Source organism: Sinocyclocheilus anshuiensis, unplaced genomic scaffold (genome assembly GCF_001515605.1).
Source record: "Sinocyclocheilus anshuiensis isolate Anshui unplaced genomic scaffold, SAMN03320099.WGS_v1.1 scaffold1114, whole genome shotgun sequence".
NCBI classification, from domain to species: domain Eukaryota; kingdom Metazoa; phylum Chordata; class Actinopteri; order Cypriniformes; family Cyprinidae; genus Sinocyclocheilus; species Sinocyclocheilus anshuiensis.
In genome coordinates, this window is record NW_015540838.1 from 313486 (window position 1) to 335442 (window position 21957).

General features: G+C 37.0%; 1 protein-coding gene across 1 annotated transcript in view; it reads left to right on the forward strand.

Annotated features, from left to right (window-relative positions):
* The first annotated feature begins 1850 nt into the window (after positions 1-1850).
* LOC107687398 (intermediate filament family orphan 2-like) overlaps positions 1851-21957 on the forward strand; it is a 24237-nt gene continuing 4130 nt past the window's right edge. The window contains exons 1-5 of the mRNA XM_016484715.1: positions 1851-2630; positions 19579-19639; positions 19993-20091; positions 21312-21488; positions 21717-21862. Of these exons, the coding sequence (XP_016340201.1) occupies positions 2083-2630; positions 19579-19639; positions 19993-20091; positions 21312-21488; positions 21717-21862 (1031 nt within the window). The 5' untranslated portion in view covers positions 1851-2082. The remainder of the gene's footprint in view (positions 2631-19578; positions 19640-19992; positions 20092-21311; positions 21489-21716; positions 21863-21957) is intronic.

Here is a 21957-nt window from a genome sequence, read left to right on the forward strand (position 1 = left end):
GTGTGTGTGTGTGTACACACGTGTACAAATAAATATATATATATGCATATACATACATACTGTATATAGTATATACACACACACTTGTTAGTTTTATTTCACTGTCTGATCCAATTCATTAGTAAATTTATATAATGTAGATATTATTATTATTATTGTTATTTAAAATAACAATAATAGTGACTGTACTATGAATAATGTGTGCCCAATCTTTTGGTGGTTAACATCCATGCAAGTACCCACAGTTTATGAAAGTATATGCAGTTATTTTGAATTTCTTTCTAATAATGTATTTGTGCTTTCTTTGGGTTTCAGCATGAATGCAAACAACGTTACAATTGCAGTGACTCAAAGGCTGGTTCAAATGAAGCATATGGATGTGCCTTGTACTGTGGCTTGGAAAACACTTGGTCTAAACATATTTTTATGCCGACTTTGAAACTTTTTTTACAGAATTTAAAACAGTTCTCACTTCTTATAGAGATGAAGTGACATGGCCAACTTTTTTGTCAAAAGGTCTCTTTAGAAAAGTGAAAGACTGGCCAATAATTTAACCCTAAAACTGGCAACGTATCCTGTGGGATACAAACATTTGAGAGGCTGTGGGGAGAGGCAGGGAGTGTAGGTCTCATTTCTTGGTTTCATGTGGAAAGGGTGTTTGTTGTGAATACTGAGATATATTGACTTTGTTCATACATTCTTTGTTTAGCTCACGGGCAGCATTTAAAACTGCATGGCCGCCTGTAGTGGGAAATCTACTCACCCTCCGATAAAAGTTGATCTAGCTGACATATTTACACATGTTGGAGGGGACTTGCCTGTTTAAAAAGCTGTTGTTCAGCATTAGCTTATTTGGTTTACATTGAAATTGTATTAATTAAATGCTTAAATTTTTTTGTAATCTGTCTCTAAATGTTTGTATCTCAGGGGATACATCGCCCTTTTAGGGGTATAAATCAAGATATAAAAACATATATATATATATACTCTGTGATTTTGTGGCTTGTGTTTTAGAAAATCAAATCTTTTTGTAATCTTGACAAAACGCATATCGTTGGAAAGGTCTGACAGTCAAGGTTCCATATTTGGTGACTGTTTTGTAATAGAAGAGATATTGTGACAGAAAATTATTGATTTGTGACAGAAAACTGCATCAAAGAAATTCAATAGAGTTTAGGTGTCACCCAGTGGTTATTTTTGGTATAGTGCCCAAACAAATCTCACAGGAAGCACAATTTTGGTGATATCAACTTCAGATTTGGAACATAACTTGGTTAGACATATAGCTTAGATTTTATAGCAATTTGAAGTGCAACATATTTAGTATTTTTATTTTATATACAATTAAAAAAAAATTTGTATACTGCATTATCTTTACTGCAAACTTAATCTACTATGACTTTTTTTTTACTTTGAAATGCTTTCACTTCAGCAATAATCTGCTATGTGTCTTCTTTAAAAAGAGACCAACCTTAGGTCTGTATTCCAAAGAGTTCAGGAATTACAATCATGTTGTAACAAGCATTGATAAACAAGTGTTCTGTTTTCAGTTCATTTATACCCCAACTGGCAACGTATCCTGTGGGATACAAACATTAAAATCAAAATTAAAAGTCATGTTTTGAAAAAAAAATTATCAAGTTGTATTATTTGTGTCCCAATAAGATGGAAAATAGCAATAAATTAATTTTCTGATGTCTCTTTATGGTCTTGCCATTTTTAGGGTTAAAAGGGCGTGTCTTACAGCCACAGTAGCCAATGCGACTGTTACTGGAGGGCGGAGCTTCCTCTCCTCCCGTTTTTTTTTTTCACAGACTGGGCTGAAACCTGAGTCTCTACGGCAAGTTGAGACTAATAACCGGCCCGTTTAATCACCAGGGGATGGTAGGAGGGCAGCTGTGAGTTCATGAAATGTGTACTGGTCAATGCGCTTTATCCGACCGCTAGAAGCGCGACTATGGCCTATTATTTGTGTGACATTAGATAAAGGGAGTGCACCTTGCGTCCGAGAGCATGGAGGTGACGTATGCTGCTTTACAGCATCTGCAGTTTGATGCATAGAAACATTGCTCACGAATAAAGATGGATTTACCTCGTCGTTTTCCGGACCCGGTTCTCAACCCGATGTTGTTTAATGAATCCGCGGCACCCATCGGTATGAATGAAGCGTGTGCGGCTGGGAGCGGGTCCGGCGCCATGGCAACCAGCGCGTTGAGAAACGATTTGGGCTCCAACATTCATGTGTTAAAAACACTAAATCTCCGCTTCCGCTGCTTCCTTTCCAAAGTCCACGAGTTAGAGCGTAGAAATAAGTTATTGGAGATCCAGCTGCAGCACGCCCAGGAGCAATCCCGGTACCGACTGCTGTTTTCCCGGGATAAAGCGGTCCAGACGAACCTCGAGCTGCCTTACTCAAACGCACTGTGTCAGTCGAGACTCCCCGGTAGAATCTGGAGTTTCTCACACACCGCCCGATACGGAGGACGGTTTGAGACGCATCAGGGGCCTGGAGTGTCCTGGACTCATCCCGACGGTGTCGGGGTTCAGATCGACACCATCACACCTGAACTCAGGGCCTTGTACAATGTTTTGGCCAAAGTCAAGCGAGAGAGAGACGAGTACAGGAGAAAGTAAGTCCAGCTCGAGCTTATATTTCAAGTGTTTGTCTGCAAAGATTTCTTCATCAACAATTTTCTTATAAATCAAGAAATAATATTGTAATTAGAACAATTATTGTTACTATAAAACATTGGTAACTTGATATTAGTTACCACTGTCATCTACAGTCATCCACTGTCTGAAACATAAATGAAAGCTTGTTTTAGGCCTATTAATTGGAGGTGCCATATTACTTTACAGTGGTTTTACTAACTGTAACACTGTGTTATGGTTACTATGATACTTAACTTTGGCCAAAACTATGCTTACCATTAGAAATAGAGCAATAATTGGTTTGACCAGACCAAAATATTGAATAATGGCTATTATTTACCAGAATGTCAGTGTCACCTGTATAATCTATTGCTTAAATTATTCAGCTTTTATCTAACAGCCACTGATCAATAATAATAATAATAACAAGCAAAGCAGCCAAAATCACAATCACAAAACCGCTTTGAATAAATGTTATATTATTATCATTATTACAATTATTTTTTAAATTAAAATAGTTGTTTTTTTTATCTGAATATTCCCATCAGGGAATGTTCTCAGAACTTTGGTGAATGTAAGGTCTGGTTATCTGGGGCCAGTTGCATAAAAGGTTTAGACTGGTCTTACAAGTTAGTCATCTAATTTTTTTCTTTAAGACTAGTCATAATTTTTTTTATTCAGTTACATAAAAGCATAATTGGTTAATTCCAAAAATAAGAGTGATTACTTATTGGCTTACTGAGAGTTGGTCAAACTCGTTCTTAAGACGCTGTTTTAATAAAGGTGACCTATCATGCCCCTTTCTACAATATGTAATACAAGTCTCAGGTGTCCCCAGAATGTGTCTGTGAAGTTTCAGCTCAAAATACCCCACGGATCATTTATTATATCATTTTGAAAATGCCTATGTGACGAGTGGGGCGGGGCCGAGAGCCGTGGGATCGGAGCAAGGCCAGTGGAGTAATTGATAATGAGCGACACCTGTGCCAATGTAACACAGTTTGTAGTCACAGGAAGAAGGAGTCGGGAACCGGCGAACATTTAAACCATTTAATAACTAAATAAACAAATGCAAAAGTAAAGCGGCAGCCCCTCACTGACGACTGCCGCACACAAAACACAAAATAAAATCCAGGCCTGGTCCTCTCTCGTCTTGCACTGTCGTCACTCCTCCTTTTATCCTTCCGGAGCTCCTCCGTGGGACTCGAGACCGGTGAGTGGCGCAGGTGTCGCTGATTATCATTCACTCCACCGGCCTCGCTCCGCTCCAACAGCTCTCGGCCCCGCCCCACTCGTCACAGCCTATTTTGAGAGGAAGCAAAAACATGCTGTTTTCGTGCATGTATCTTTAAATGCAAATGAGCTGCTGCTCCCCTCCCCCTTTTCCAGAATAGGGCTGTTCCTTTACAGCTCTTATGACAGATACTCTCAAAAAACAAAAAACATCTGTTTGGTTTTGATTATCATGTCTATCGTGCTGAAATCATGCGTTTTAAAGCCACATTATTTTAAACTTCTGATATAGTGTTTTCTGAGCGCACACATCCGAAGCACACGCACAGAAAGCAGCTGTCACATGGCATGTGAGTACTAAACTAAGTTCACTTTCATGTCTTATTGCGCTTAAACTGTCAAATACACAAAAGTTTATGTTAAAAACACATGAGTTACAAAAACAGTCTGTTATGTCTGTGAAGGTAAACAGCTGGGAAAGAAATCGCATGTTTATATTAGATCTGTGTGGCAGCAGCGTAATATACGGTAAATAAATATGTAAATAATTTTAAAGGCACAGCGCTAAACGCTAGAACTGGTACACCATTGTTGCTTGCGAAAACAGAATGGTGGCGCGCCGGCACCGTGAGTGGAAACGTGCAGATAAAGGGGCGGTGATATTATAATAAGATCCCTTTGCCACGTCACACAGGGAGCGAAATCCAACGCGCTCGTTTTTTCAGATGCTTGCAGAAAAAGGCTTACCAAAACAAAGTTACTGGATTAATATTTTTCACATTTCCTGGGTTGGTAGATGCACCAGGGACCCGATTATAGCACTTAAAAACGAAAAAAGTCAGATTTTCATGATATGTCACCATAAAGGCAAAGCTTATGCAACTGGCCCCTGGTCTTTAATAATGTTCTCAAAACTTTTTTTTTTTTTTTTTTACATTTCAGTTGGACGTTCATCTGCCATATTGTAAACGTTGCTTCTTACTCATTCCAGAATGTTGTGAGAACTTTCAAAAGTAACGTCCCTTAATGATTTTTCGCTTAACCAAGAAAAAAAAAACATAAAATGGTTTTAAAATATTTTAAAAAATTGATATTTTGAACATTTAGAAAACATGGAAATAACTATTTTATATCCTAATGTGAATGTTAGCAACACATTCTTGGAACATATTTTTGTTAGCTGGGTTATCAAATACTTTAAACAAAATAGCCCTTCTCATTCTAAAAACAAAAAGTTTGCCCCCTGTGTGTTCATAGTAAACAAGAGTGTGTGTTTCCTTTCTATTTTATGCGACTGTCCCTGAGTTTTTTTTTTTTTCAGTGTCTTAACAGTAAGGCTCTATCAGTAACCCATGTATGTTCTCTAGTATCCCATTACAAAGTGTCTAGTTTGGATATGAAACCTGAGAAAGCAGGGATGACATCTTATCTGACAGAAACTATTAGCTTTTTTTCCTCTCCTCCAAACCCATCCCATTCAATAGGAGTTTGTGGGATATGTCCTAGAACTACAATAGAATCTCTTTACAGTTTTTCTTTTTCTCTTTGGGGACTAATAATTATAGTTATTGGTCCACGGAATACACTTCCACCCATTTTATGCGGGGTTTGCTTGATACATAAGGAATTTCCCCTGATTATATTTTCTTTTTGACTCTTTGATGCGTGTCATTCAGTTCATTTTCTGTTTCAACCATTTAATTTTGTCATGTGCAATAGCAATGGACCAATGCCTGTTGATTTAGAAGATACATTTCCTGTTCTTGTTGCTATAGGATGCTTGATTTATGTGTCTGTTGCTGGGAAAGTGATGAACAAAACATTTGTGCCAAATTCCTTGTTTCTGACCTGCAGCAGGCAGTGTGGGGGCTCATTCATTGCTCAACACAAATGAGTTACTGTAACTTTAAGGCATTTCCGGTCATCTAGAAAACCCAGACTCACAATAACTACAGTAACCCTGAGATGCTTTTGTGTTTCTCAGACTGTTCCTCTTGGCTCTGCTGCTATTTTAGTTTGTGTCAGTGGCTCTGTTGTAATAATAATTTAAAAGTCCGGCCATAGAGGCTTTCTCGTCTGCCAGAACAGATGTAGACTGTCTGTGAGAAGAAGCGGACAAATGAGCCACACAATGATTCATTTCCAGATCTTGAGTGAGCTGGAAACCCCACTTTATAAAGAGTGCCTGCATCCTTTGATTATTCAGTGCTTACAATGGCCATGCTGTTAGGAATGGGCTATTTTTGAGATAAATCATTGAGCACCTACTAGTCATATGTTTGTCTGTCTTTGCTTAAGTGGCCAAGACAGAATTAACTATTTTTTGCATTGCTGTCGACTCATGTTTGTTTTGGCTGTCAGAGTGTCACAGTAGCAGCCGGTCAGTTAGGATGGATGTTGGTGGTCTGTTATATTAAATGCGATCTGAGACAGGTGGAAAATGTGGCATCAGGCTCATATGCAAATACTGTCTCCTAGGAAATCATTTAAACAAATAATAAACCAGGCATAGGCTTGGCAAAATTAGGCATAGGCTTGGCAACAGGCTGACTGTTTTGAGTAGCTTGTGTTCTTTAAAGTACAAAGTAACTTGGAGCCAGTATTGGTAATTAATTGGTATCTTCGTTGGCATTTCTAATGAGGATTGATTGAGGCTTTTTGCCAAAGATTTGATTGCGTTTTTAAATCATATTTATTTATCCACATATATGAATGTTGTTCTTGGAGAAATGTTATCATTTCTAAACTCTAGCTTTATGATTGAACACATGCCAGATTTCAGAGAAATACACTCTGTCTACAAGCTGTCACAATGATATTCAGTGTAGTTTGTTCATTTCCTGTCTGCGTGTCTGATGTGTTGCTATGATTTTTGATTTGATTGTATTATCCTGTTCAGCTGTGTTTGCCTAATCAACCTGTGTATTTAAGTTCCTCTGTTTGAATCCTCATTTGTTCTGTATCGTCAGTCTTTTGTGGTTGTTCTACTTTGTCTGCCTGCCTTTTTCTGAGTTTGTTCTGTGAATCTGTACTGTTCTACTTTGTCTACCATGATTTGTGACAGAATACCGGACCTAACAAAAGAATATGAATTGTCAAATGAATCGGCAACATTGCACATGCCGGAGGGAGTATTAGTGGAGTACGAGGGGATGGAAAGAAGCCCGACACACTCCCACCGCTGAGGGTGAGCTACAACTGGCCTCTGGAAATATTTTGGATAATTTCATGTATTGCCCTGTGTCGTTTGTCTTCCCCCTGGTTCCGTCCAGCCCTGACCCCCCCCTTGGTCCTCAGTCGGTCCGGCTTCACCGCAGTCTTCCAGGTCCCCACCTTAGTCGCTGGAGCCACCGACTCCGCCTTGGCCCTAAGGAGCCTCTGTGTCACCCTGGCTCTTTGGCTCTGTTTCTGCCTGGGGCTCCTCTTCCATCTGCGTCGTCTCTGTCAGTCCCTCCTGCAACTCCTCCTTGGGGCACCATCCGAGCATTTCCTTGGCCCCTACCACCATCAGCACCTCCCTGGTTTCTTCCATCACCTCCTCTGGATCTGTTCGCTATACTCACAATCACCAATCGTCCTCAACCTAAACCTCCTCTCGTCAGTGTGAGGTCGCGCCTTTTGGGAGGGGGTGTACTGTCACAATAATATTCAGTTTAGTTTGGTTTTCTGTCCTTGTGTTCGTTTCCTGTCTGCGTGTCTGATGTGTTGCTATAGTTTTTTATTTGATTTTCGCCTCGTCAACTCTGTTTGAATCCTCATTTGTTCTGTATAGTCCTGTTTGGTGTTACGTGGTTGTTCTACTTTGCCTGCCTGCCTTTTTCTGAGTTTGTTCTGTGAATCTGTACTATTTAAAAACTATTTAGTATCATTATCGTCATAGTCGTGCTTTGGACTACCATGATTTGTGAGACAAGTTATAAACCTTTCCTAGCACAAAAGCCACGCATTCTACAGATGACGGCTTTGAGGAACGCATACTTTCAAAAGGTGTTTTATAACCCCAGCAGCTGATCTCCACTGACCCGTGTGAGTCGGGCTGTAAAGCCATGGCCGTAGACGTCTGTCCAGTTCTGGTCAGGTATCGTGGCAGTAGCTGCATAAGAGGTGATGTTTTGTGTGGCGGATCAATAGTGTGTGAACAGGAGGTAAGCTTGCAGCAAAGTGAGGTATGAGGGAATAGTAGTAGTGCTACTAGTAGTGCTGCCTCACTGGGCAGGAGATCAGTTCTGCCCCCCACTCATGCTGGGAGTCCAAAATCATGGGAACTAGAACATTCTGAACATTTAACACATCCAAGAACAGCTATGAACTGGTATGATGAAAGAAAATATCACTCTTATTATTTATTTGTTTTTGCTTGATGTGATTTTCAAATGTCTTATTTATTATTTATTTACATTTTATTTGTAACATTTCATATATTATTTTTTTACATATTAATAATTATTGTTTTTATTATGTAATTTTATGTTATATGATATTACATAAATTGAAAAAGATCTGGTCAGGCCTAATTGGACTGAATGACTTTAGGAATGTGATTCAGTGATTTTTACTTAACATTTTTACTTACTATCAACTTGTTTCTTTAAACTGCAGTCAAATACTGTTTTAGTTTTCACATATGTACAGAGTAGACATTGTTTTATGTTGTGGTCAGTCAGGACTGAGTAGCATGTTCTTTCACGACATGACATCCATAGATGAAACTTGAAAGCTGATGATCCATCCAGTCTTTACTATAGCAATGAAAATCAATGGACTAATGATGCTAACAAATTATTCCGGCTTGCTGATTTCAATGAAAGATGCTATTCTGCCTTTTTCTCCTGAGCTAGCAAGTTATTCATGATGATGCACATGATTGACTTTCAAACGATTTTATTTCCTCCAGATAAATAGATTCAGCTGGTGCAAAGTTGTCGGTTATGTGGTAAATAGATACATTTCTGAATGACTGTTTATTGTGCAGGTTGTAAATTTCCTGATGGATGGCGCAGTAGATGCAGCCAGCCAAGGCATTATGCATTTAAATCTGAACCTCAAAAGCCCCATTTAATAAAAGCCTGATTGTCCCATCTTGCTAGTTTGGATGTTGTCTATTCCCCTGTGAACAGAAGTGTACACTTTAACATACTTTTAAAAAGAGTACTTATTACAGAAAGAGTACACTTTCAAAGAAAATGCTTAAGTGTGAACTGAATGCAGTGGTTTTGAACACATAATTGCATGTTAATTGCAATTAAATGAAAATGTATGGTTACACTTAATTTTAAGGTGTCCTTGTTACAGTGTAAATAAACATTTAAGTACTGAGTAATATTAATTAACTAAGATGTCCCTGGACATCTACAAGATGGATTAAAATTCTGATGCTGTAAAAGGAGGGGAGACATAAACACATAACAGTATGACTGTCACTGAAATGTTAAGGTGTTTAAAGAAAAGAAATAAAACACATTTATTCTGTGGCACTTAAAAAACAATTTGGCACCTATTTTTGTTTTATTTATAGGAGCCAATGGCTCCTTAAGTGATTTTTTTTACAATTATAATCAAGTACTTTATGTCTATATAGACACTCTGTGGCACAGAAGGGAGGGGTTTAGATCTGTGTGTTCATGTGTGTGTGATTCTTGAGAGTAGCTCTGAGTATCGATTTGAAATGCAGCTCGCTCTTCTTCTGGTGTCCGGGTGCGGACTCAGATGTGCACAACTGAAGACCCATGGGACTGTCTGGAGATGGATCAATATGTAGGTCATCTTTGCACGTATTGTCAGGATTTTCATTTAGCACTCTTTATTTTAAAAATGTGTTTATAACTGAATAAAATCTGTAGATGTTTCAGCTACACCTTTAGCAATTTCCAGGCAAGAAGCATATATTTGGCTTTACAAAGTTATTAGCAGTATGTGGACATTACAAGTCACAGTCATGATGCTAGAGTGTTTTGGGTGGTTGCTAAGGTGTTTTAGATGGTTGCCCACCCCAAACAAGCATCACCAATTAAATGTACCCCTTTTTTTCTTGAAATGTATGATTGACTTTGATTGGTTCTTGTTGTTTAACAGCTCAGAGATAATGTCTGTTTTTTTAACGCATCTCAATTAATTTAGCTCATGGTTTAGAGGGTTTAGGACAGAAGGTCTTCGCCAAGAGTTAATTGTGGCACAGGAAACAAACTAATGTTTCATCACGCAAATGAAATGGTCTGTACAGCCTGACAGCTTTTGTTTTGTGTTAAGCCACAAATATGGCATATACAGCAGTATTTGTGTATGTACAGACGTAGGATTCTCTTGTTTTGTAAAAGGAAATCTATGAGTATGTTAGACCTCACAAAGGAAATGTGAGGTCTAAAACAGACCTGGCATGAGGCATTCATTTTATTTAAAAATGAAAGCACAGGCTTATTTTCAAATGTATTTTTAAAGCTACAGCTTTATAACTCAGTACTGAATAAGTTTATCCCAATGCATTGATTGCCCTTGCAAGAATTTTTTTAATGAAAATCAGAGAAGCCAGATTATATTTAAGAACTTAATATTTCTTTTAGCATTAAATTGTATAATAATACTATTATTGTAATTTCACTTTTATCATCCCCCAACCTCATTTTGACTTTGTGAGTCATTTTATAGATTTATTGACCAGTAGCAATTCCAATACAGTCCATTGTTTTAAAATGGCTGATAAACCACTTTGATCAATCACTTGAACACTTATACTGAATCTTATCATAAGAAATCAAAGGAGTTTAGAGATCATTGTCTTAAGTGAAAGTGTAGAATCAAGCTTAATGTGCTGTGCATGCACTGAATGTGGCACATTCCTTGAAAACGTTGGTCAAAGAACAGACATATATAGAAAGCAAAGGTGATCATTTACATGCCTAACATACCACTGAACTCATGATTACAAGAAACATCAGTCTGCAGTCTGCACCAAGCCACTTTCTACAATTATTTTCTTGAAATAGCTGAGAGCTTATTGGATTACAAAATCACACACTGAGGAAACTATGCTAGAGAGAGTTCAAGACGCCTTAGTGTATGATAATGCTCAGCATGTCATGTCAGCTACCCAAAAAAGCATTTTAGCAAAGATATTTCAAACAGTGTTTGCTAATTCTTTGATAATTTTCATAATTAATCATTTTTTAACATAATGAAAATCGTAAAACAATAAAAATCCTAAAAGAAAAAGACAGCGCATTTATGTTGTCAACTGCCCATTTGTAAGTAAAAAAAAAATAAAAATAATCCAGAAATGCCAGAAAGCATGTGGAATGGTTGGTGTGGCTCATTTGCTCATTAGTTCAGATTTTAAGAAGAGGTAATTTACATTCCTAACATACCAGCTCATGACTACATTGTGGCCTGTATAGCTTTCTCTACCTTTTGCCACCATCTGTCTGCAAAATATGTTAAGGGGGCAATAGTGGGTCATAGGTCATATCATCCTCTGTCTTCTAGGTTACTTCCCTCCCCCATCTCATGAGAAATAGCATTCATTTTTGAGCATGTATTGTTTAGCTCTCATATATACAGTATGTATAAAAGTTTGTGGTTGGTGAGATTTTGTAAATGTTTTTGAAAGAAGTCTAAACTAGACAAGATATTGTCTCTTTGCATTTCAGAGGTGGTGGACAAATGAGACAATGGGTGTGTCTCTAAACCCATTTTTAGGTCTTCACAGGTGCAATGATGATCCCCTCACGGTCACCTCACATTATCACTCTCTGCCCTATTCACTTGTAAACTTTTGAAGCGGTTTAAGATAACAATGGTACACATAGAACATTTGACCTAAAAACAGATTTGCCTCTTTCTTTACCTATAATAGCTCTTTGAAACATTGGCAGAAGTCATTTGAACTCTCCCATAAATTGAACAATGTGTATTAATATCGACTGGCCTGATCTCACACAATGGAAGAAGTCACAGCAGTGTGTACAGTGCTGGATTATGGTGAAACACAAAGAAGGCAGCTCTTTATTTTGTGGTGTGTCTCATCTTTCTTTTCCTAAATAGCAGTTCATTAAAAAGTTTTAATCCTGAGCTTATTTTTACCAGGTGAGCATTCAAAAGCATTCGGTATGCAGTATTCTTCTATATTTCCTCATGCCATTGTCCACACTGCCTTATTTTGGAGAGAGTTTCCATTTGTATTGTGTTCAGTGTCTTTTGAATGAAATGAAAGCTCTCGTGTGCAGTCTGTGCTGCAGCAGAGGAAATGAGAGGAGTCTGATTCTCATGACTTTGGGCTGTTGTCTAGTCAGCTCCACTAGATCCCATTGACATTCAGAGATATCCACACTGTCCCTGAGTTTACACAGTCTTATCCGCCTGGATCCATGATGTACTGAGTGCCGAGACTTGCTACTGCCAATACATCCACAGACATGCTGCTGTGAGCATGTAGGAAATACTGCTGCTGCACATACAACATATATGAAATATGTCAAATATATAACATACATGACATTACCCCGTAGGAGATCTATACAGGTGGAGCTGGGGAAGTTGTAGGCTTTCTGAAGCGCTCTACAACTGCTACAGCAAGCACTAGCCAAGTATTTGAATGTTGAGCAGCAAGCTCATTGGCTGCTGATGTGAAAAGAAACCAATCAACTGCGCCATGTGAATAATGATGTCATTATATCAGATTGAGTTAGAACCTACCGGACTGTGCCATCTCAAAGACTATAGAATACCCAAGACATGTCACTCGTATAGTTTTGAATGGGGAAAAAATTCAACTTTCAATATGGCCGCTCTATCGAAGGAAGCCACGCCTTCTGAGTAAAAGAGCCAATCACTAATTGGTAAAGTCATCGCGTCACTGCAGCTACCGTTAGAAGTCCCAGTTGCTATAGAAACAGTCAGCGTTCTGAGATGTCTTAAAGGGGTCATATGATGCGATTTAAATGTTTCCTTTCTCTTTGAAGTGTTACAAGCTCTTGGTGCATAAAGAAGATCTGTAAAGTTGCAAAGACTAAAGTCTCAAATCCAAAGAGATATTCTTTATAAAAGTTAAGAGTCAACCACGCTTACCTAAAACGGCTCATTCTAACACGCCCCCACATGTCTACGTCACGATGTGGGAAGATTTGCATAACGCCGCCCAAATGTTCACATAAAGAAAAAGGCCGTAACTTTGATTCTTGCTGTTGCCGCCGCTGCCATGTCGTGGAGACGCTGTGTGTTTCGTTGTGAAAGCGAAACTACTTTGTTTGGCCTTCCAAAAGAGGACACAACTAGAAACATAGATGAAACTTGAAAGCTGATGATCCATCCAGTCTTTACTATAGCAATGAAAATCAATGGACTAATGATGCTAACAAATTATTCCGGCTTGCTGATTTCAATGAAAGATGCTATTCTGCCTTTTTCTCCTGAGCTAGCAAGTTATTCATGATGATGCACATGATTGACTTTCAAACGATTTTATTTCCTCCAGATAAATAGATTCAGCTGGTGCAAAGTTGTCGGTTATGTGGTAAATAGATACATTTCTGAATGACTGTTTATTGTGCAGGTTGTAAATTTCCTGATGGATGGCGCAGTAGATGCAGCCAGCCAAGGCATTATGCATTTAAATCTGAACCTCAAAAGCCCCATTTAATAAAAGCCTGATTGTCCCATCTTGCTAGTTTGGATGTTGTCTATTCCCCTGTGAACAGAAGTGTACACTTTAACATACTTTTAAAAAGAGTACTTATTACAGAAAGAGTACACTTTCAAAGAAAATGCTTAAGTGTGAACTGAATGCAGTGGTTTTGAACACATAATTGCATGTTAATTGCAATTAAATGAAAATGTATGGTTACACTTAATTTTAAGGTGTCCTTGTTACAGTGTAAATAAACATTTAAGTACTGAGTAATATTAATTAACTAAGATGTCCCTGGACATCTACAAGATGGATTAAAATTCTGATGCTGTAAAAGGAGGGGAGACATAAACACATAACAGTATGACTGTCACTGAAATGTTAAGGTGTTTAAAGAAAAGAAATAAAACACATTTATTCTGTGGCACTTAAAAAACAATTTGGCACCTATTTTTGTTTTATTTATAGGAGCCAATGGCTCCTTAAGTGATTTTTTTTACAATTATAATCAAGTACTTTATGTCTATATAGACACTCTGTGGCACAGAAGGGAGGGGTTTAGATCTGTGTGTTCATGTGTGTGTGATTCTTGAGAGTAGCTCTGAGTATCGATTTGAAATGCAGCTCGCTCTTCTTCTGGTGTCCGGGTGCGGACTCAGATGTGCACAACTGAAGACCCATGGGACTGTCTGGAGATGGATCAATATGTAGGTCATCTTTGCACGTATTGTCAGGATTTTCATTTAGCACTCTTTATTTTAAAAATGTGTTTATAACTGAATAAAATCTGTAGATGTTTCAGCTACACCTTTAGCAATTTCCAGGCAAGAAGCATATATTTGGCTTTACAAAGTTATTAGCAGTATGTGGACATTACAAGTCACAGTCATGATGCTAGAGTGTTTTGGGTGGTTGCTAAGGTGTTTTAGATGGTTGCCCACCCCAAACAAGCATCACCAATTAAATGTACCCCTTTTTTTCTTGAAATGTATGATTGACTTTGATTGGTTCTTGTTGTTTAACAGCTCAGAGATAATGTCTGTTTTTTTAACGCATCTCAATTAATTTAGCTCATGGTTTAGAGGGTTTAGGACAGAAGGTCTTCGCCAAGAGTTAATTGTGGCACAGGAAACAAACTAATGTTTCATCACGCAAATGAAATGGTCTGTACAGCCTGACAGCTTTTGTTTTGTGTTAAGCCACAAATATGGCATATACAGCAGTATTTGTGTATGTACAGACGTAGGATTCTCTTGTTTTGTAAAAGGAAATCTATGAGTATGTTAGACCTCACAAAGGAAATGTGAGGTCTAAAACAGACCTGGCATGAGGCATTCATTTTATTTAAAAATGAAAGCACAGGCTTATTTTCAAATGTATTTTTAAAGCTACAGCTTTATAACTCAGTACTGAATAAGTTTATCCCAATGCATTGATTGCCCTTGCAAGAATTTTTTTAATGAAAATCAGAGAAGCCAGATTATATTTAAGAACTTAATATTTCTTTTAGCATTAAATTGTATAATAATACTATTATTGTAATTTCACTTTTATCATCCCCCAACCTCATTTTGACTTTGTGAGTCATTTTATAGATTTATTGACCAGTAGCAATTCCAATACAGTCCATTGTTTTAAAATGGCTGATAAACCACTTTGATCAATCACTTGAACACTTATACTGAATCTTATCATAAGAAATCAAAGGAGTTTAGAGATCATTGTCTTAAGTGAAAGTGTAGAATCAAGCTTAATGTGCTGTGCATGCACTGAATGTGGCACATTCCTTGAAAACGTTGGTCAAAGAACAGACATATATAGAAAGCAAAGGTGATCATTTACATGCCTAACATACCACTGAACTCATGATTACAAGAAACATCAGTCTGCAGTCTGCACCAAGCCACTTTCTACAATTATTTTCTTGAAATAGCTGAGAGCTTATTGGATTACAAAATCACACACTGAGGAAACTATGCTAGAGAGAGTTCAAGACGCCTTAGTGTATGATAATGCTCAGCATGTCATGTCAGCTACCCAAAAAAGCATTTTAGCAAAGATATTTCAAACAGTGTTTGCTAATTCTTTGATAATTTTCATAATTAATCATTTTTTAACATAATGAAAATCGTAAAACAATAAAAATCCTAAAAGAAAAAGACAGCGCATTTATGTTGTCAACTGCCCATTTGTAAGTAAAAAAAAAATAAAAATAATCCAGAAATGCCAGAAAGCATGTGGAATGGTTGGTGTGGCTCATTTGCTCATTAGTTCAGATTTTAAGAAGAGGTAATTTACATTCCTAACATACCAGCTCATGACTACATTGTGGCCTGTATAGCTTTCTCTACCTTTTGCCACCATCTGTCTGCAAAATATGTTAAGGGGGCAATAGTGGGTCATAGGTCATATCATCCTCTGTCTTCTAGGTTACTTCCCTCCCCCATCTCATGAGAAATAGCATTCATTTTTGAGCATGTATTGTTTAGCTCTCATATATACAGTATGTATAAAAGTTTGTGGTTGGTGAGATTTTGTAAATGTTTTTGAAAGAAGTCTAAACTAGACAAGATATTGTCTCTTTGCATTTCAGAGGTGGTGGACAAATGAGACAATGGGTGTGTCTCTAAACCCATTTTTAGGTCTTCACAGGTGCAATGATGATCCCCTCACGGTCACCTCACATTATCACTCTCTGCCCTATTCACTTGTAAACTTTTGAAGCGGTTTAAGATAACAATGGTACACATAGAACATTTGACCTAAAAACAGATTTGCCTCTTTCTTTACCTATAATAGCTCTTTGAAACATTGGCAGAAGTCATTTGAACTCTCCCATAAATTGAACAATGTGTATTAATATCGACTGGCCTGATCTCACACAATGGAAGAAGTCACAGCAGTGTGTACAGTGCTGGATTATGGTGAAACACAAAGAAGGCAGCTCTTTATTTTGTGGTGTGTCTCATCTTTCTTTTCCTAAATAGCAGTTCATTAAAAAGTTTTAATCCTGAGCTTATTTTTACCAGGTGAGCATTCAAAAGCATTCGGTATGCAGTATTCTTCTATATTTCCTCATGCCATTGTCCACACTGCCTTATTTTGGAGAGAGTTTCCATTTGTATTGTGTTCAGTGTCTTTTGAATGAAATGAAAGCTCTCGTGTGCAGTCTGTGCTGCAGCAGAGGAAATGAGAGGAGTCTGATTCTCATGACTTTGGGCTGTTGTCTAGTCAGCTCCACTAGATCCCATTGACATTCAGAGATATCCACACTGTCCCTGAGTTTACACAGTCTTATCCGCCTGGATCCATGATGTACTGAGTGCCGAGACTTGCTACTGCCAATACATCCACAGACATGCTGCTGTGAGCATGTAGGAAATACTGCTGCTGCACATACAACATATATGAAATATGTCAAATATATAACATACATGACATTACCCCGTAGGAGATCTATACAGGTGGAGCTGGGGAAGTTGTAGGCTTTCTGAAGCGCTCTACAACTGCTACAGCAAGCACTAGCCAAGTATTTGAATGTTGAGCAGCAAGCTCATTGGCTGCTGATGTGAAAAGAAACCAATCAACTGCGCCATGTGAATAATGATGTCATTATATCAGATTGAGTTAGAACCTACCGGACTGTGCCATCTCAAAGACTATAGAATACCCAAGACATGTCACTCGTATAGTTTTGAATGGGGAAAAAATTCAACTTTCAATATGGCCGCTCTATCGAAGGAAGCCACGCCTTCTGAGTAAAAGAGCCAATCACTAATTGGTAAAGTCATCGCGTCACTGCAGCTACCGTTAGAAGTCCCAGTTGCTATAGAAACAGTCAGCGTTCTGAGATGTCTTAAAGGGGTCATATGATGCGATTTAAATGTTTCCTTTCTCTTTGAAGTGTTACAAGCTCTTGGTGCATAAAGAAGATCTGTAAAGTTGCAAAGACTAAAGTCTCAAATCCAAAGAGATATTCTTTATAAAAGTTAAGAGTCAACCACGCTTACCTAAAATACACAAAATAATGTTCTTTTTAGCAATGTCATATGACCCCTTTAAAGGGACTTTGGCCATCTAGAATTTCATGACAGAACTTGGGGTTGAATATGTGCAGCCTTGAAAACTTTTTTCCCAATAGCTTATTATACAAATACACAAGAGTATATATAATACCAAAAGCTTGGAATATTTAAGATTTTTATTTATTTATTTATTTTTATTGCCCGTTTTGACAGCAGTTTACACAAATTGAAAAATACATACAAATTATACAAGTTGAATATAGATTTACTTGTTCAACAGGATTAATATTATGAACATGAATAAATAAATAATATTAATATTAATAATAATTAATATGAAAATTAATTGTAAAAAAATCAATAAATACATAAATAATACAAAATATACTATATATAAAAAGAAAGAAAGGAGAGAAAGAGAAGGGGTATTGGTAAAAACATTATAAGTATAAGCATTATAGTGCATTATAATGGGGTAATCGTTCAGCTTTTCCAAGCTAAATACCATATTCCCAAGTTTAGTAAATGGTTTGTTCCACGCCAAGATAAGTGAGAAAAGGGACCAAGATTTTTTTGTGTTTTTGAAAGCAGTCTCTTATGCTCACCAAGGCTGCTTTTATTTGATTAAATATACAGTAAAAACAGTAATCATTTGTGAAATATTATTAAAATTTAAAATAACTGTTTTCTATTTTAATAGATTTTGAAATGCAATTTATTCCTGTGATGCAAAGCTGAATTTTCAGCAGCCATTTCTTTAGTTTTCAATGTCACATGATCCTTGAGAAATCATAATATGCTGATTTAATATTAAACATTTCTTGTTATTATCAATCTTGAAGACAGTTGTGCGGCCTTCATACAGTTTTTTCAGATTCTTTGATGCATTTATTAGAAATATCAATCCTTTGAAACTATTTAAATGTCCCTATTATTACTTTTGAACAATTTAATGCAACCTTGCTGAATAAAAGTATTAATTTCTTTTAAAACATCTACTATACTATGACTTTTGAACATTAGTGTATGTGAAATATATATATATATATATATACACAGAACAATGTGTATAAAATTTTTACTGAGACACTGTCATATGGAGAATCATTCAGTAATGATTCTGACACAAAACCTGCTTCATTTCAATAAGAACAAAATAATGATAAATTGCTGTTCAGTAAGTGAGTCAGATGTTGATTCAGTGACCTCTCTGATCGATTTGTTTCAGTGAAGGATTCATCAGACTGATTCTGGTAACTGGTAACTGAACAATTTACTTCAAGAACCGGCTTATATGTTCAGGAATCTGAGCACATTGTTTGCACTGCATGTTGTTGATTCACTAAAAAAAAAAAAACAGCTCATATGAGTCATATGTTCATATGATTCTTAAGCAGCAAATCAGCATATTAGAATAAATTTTTAAACTTTCAGCCACCAGTATAAAATGTAATACAATGTGACTTTGTTATAAGAGCACTGGGGTAAATGTGCAGGATTTATTGCACGGCACCTTCACTCTTATACCTTGAGACACAATAGATTCCCAGTCGCTGAAAATCAAGAGCAAAAATAAAACGGCACAGTAATTTACCTCAAACATTTCTCCTGCAAAAGTTAAGCTTTTATTTGCATATTCTGCAATGCACTACAGTCTCCATAGTGATTTTAAGGGAGCTTGTTATTGTCTTCAGGGAGCTTTAAAGGTCTCAGGAAGACTCTCAATGGTCAGTGGCAGTGGGTGGATACTGAAGTGTTCTTCTCCAGTACTGCAGATGTAACTGAACATGCTGTGCCCTTGATATTTGTATGGAAAACCCTTTATGTACATATGATATTTATGCAGTTGTATTAATATGCAGTTTTACATGACTGGTGAATTGAATTACTTTTAATAACTTTTGTCCTCTTTAGAGCGAATCATTTGAATCATAATTGAACTTAGGAGTCAACATAATTGACTCCAGATCATGACTTTATGACACTATGACACACCGTGCACATTTATTCCAAGTACAATCAATGCCCATGTGGGCTGTTATTGTGTTCCAGATGGGAGGAGGAGGTGTCTAAACGTCAGCAGATGGAGTCTCTGGTGGAGACATTACAGGAGGTGAGATTTCAGACCTATCATATTGTGACTGTGTTGATGTTTGACATCCATACAGATGCACTGATGCATAGCTAGCGGTAAGGTAATGCTAGTGCATAGAAGAAAATTCCCCACCCACACTGTAAACATATATTCTGAGACCAAATAAATAATGCTAAAAAAACAACCAAAGATTTGCTTGATTACTGTAGTTTTGTAGCATGGAAACTTGACATTAAGTCCAGTCAAAACATTTCATTAAAACAATTAAGTAAATTAATTTGGTTAAAAAAAGCCATGCAAACTATTGCTTTCATTTTCACTCCCTCATTCTTTCAGTGCACAGCAAAACTTTCCAAATGCTCTCTTTACAGACTGTTCAGTCATCTGAAGCTATGCAAGGAGAACTGAATGAGAGGATGGAACGTCTTAAAACAGAGCTGGTGGTCTTCAAAAGCCTCATGCCTCATGATGTAAGTTTCCTGCTATATCCGCTATCAGCTTCTGCACACAACTGATGGCACACAAAACATGCAAATATCTATTTACAACAGTACCTTATTTTAAAACAGGGAAACAAAAGCATAATTTGACTGCACCTGAGTGCGATGATAAAGATTATAAGATTGACTTTCAGGGAAATAAAGATGAATAAATATTTCAATAAATTAAAGATAAAAAAAAGATAAATTTCGCTGACATCAGCATGAATAGTTGCCCATAGATCTGTGTGGGCAAATAAGCAGCGAAGCAGTCAGTCTTCTGGCCCGGGAACAGATGCATATTGTTCTCTCATGTTGCTCCGTCCCAGTAATAAAGCACAGCTGAGTGCTGCCTCCCTGGATATGTTCCTCAATGTGAATGCATAGTTGCAAAGCAGTTCAAAAGAAGCTGTACCATCTGTTGCAACCAAATGAGCTTGGTGTCTTTTATTGGCCCTTTGAGGGGGTTTTTTTTAGGCATACTAACCCATAAAACAGCTGTGTAGTGCTGTTTATGCATAATATAATATAATAATAATATAAAAAATAAATAAGTTATGTCAAGGTACTACAATTACTACAACTAAAACTAAAATAAAAATAAATGAAAGTTAAATAGAAATATCTAAAAAAAATGACAAAAGCACTTAACAAAATTATTGAAACTTAAATGAAAATGTAAAATATAAAAATAAAGGCAAATTTTAAATATTAATAACACCAAAATAACCAGGAAATAGCATTTAAAACTAAAATAACATTATATACTGTATATATATATGTGTGTATATATATATATATATATATATATTTATAATTTTGTTCAGTGTATATTTACTGAACAAGTATATACTTACTTTTCCACGACATTCTAATTTATTGAGATGCACCTGTATATTAAATTCAAAATTTTCAACCTCGTACAAAGAATGACTCATATATACACATAATTCAGTTATTTTCTATTATTATTATGCATGCAGTTTTTTTTATTTAATTGAGAATGTATAAAATATTTGCGTTTTTACTTTTAAAAATGATTTGTCACGCTTCATGGATGTTTGCATGGTTGCAATAATTCTGCAAAAAATGTATGTTGCTATATGTTTTTATAGTGCAATGTTTTCCTGTTCCAATTTTCTGTTCAATCAGTGCATGACAGATCAAGTCTGAAATATCTTTTATTCACATTCTCATGCATTCTTGTATAGGAAGTGTCGGACTTGGACACTAAAATCCAGGAGAAAGCCATGAAGGTTGATATGGACATCTGCAGACGCATCGACATCACAGCCAAGCTTTGTGATGTGGCACAGCAGAGGAATTCAGAGGACATGAGCAAGATATTTCACGGCAGCCCATCCAGAGCTCCTCCCGAACAGAAAGGGGTACAGAAACTTACACTTGCAATAAAATCTGATAAACCATCCATTCTACTGGAACAGTGCTCCGGTAATGATGCACAGCTTTAGATAATGGATTTAACAATACAACATTCAATCATGTGCTAATTTTAGGACAGATTTGATTTGCAGTACATGGAGTTTATATAACAGCTTATCATGCAATTTGAATCTTTCAGCAATCAAGAGTATGTGTGGGTGTGTGTGTTGTAGGGGATGGTGGTATGTAGGAGGAAAGAGTGTAAGGGTGAATCTGAGGAGCAGAGAGTGGAAACTGATGGTGATTCTGGTCACCGTGAGGAAGATGTGCCTGGTTCTCTCAATATCACTGATGAGATGAAGAGGATGCTCAACCAGCTGTGAGTCCTCATAGCCATTAGAGGGCATCTTCTGATGTTTGTGTGTGTGTGTGTGTGTGTGTGTGTGTGTGTGTGTGTGCGTGTGTATGTATTTT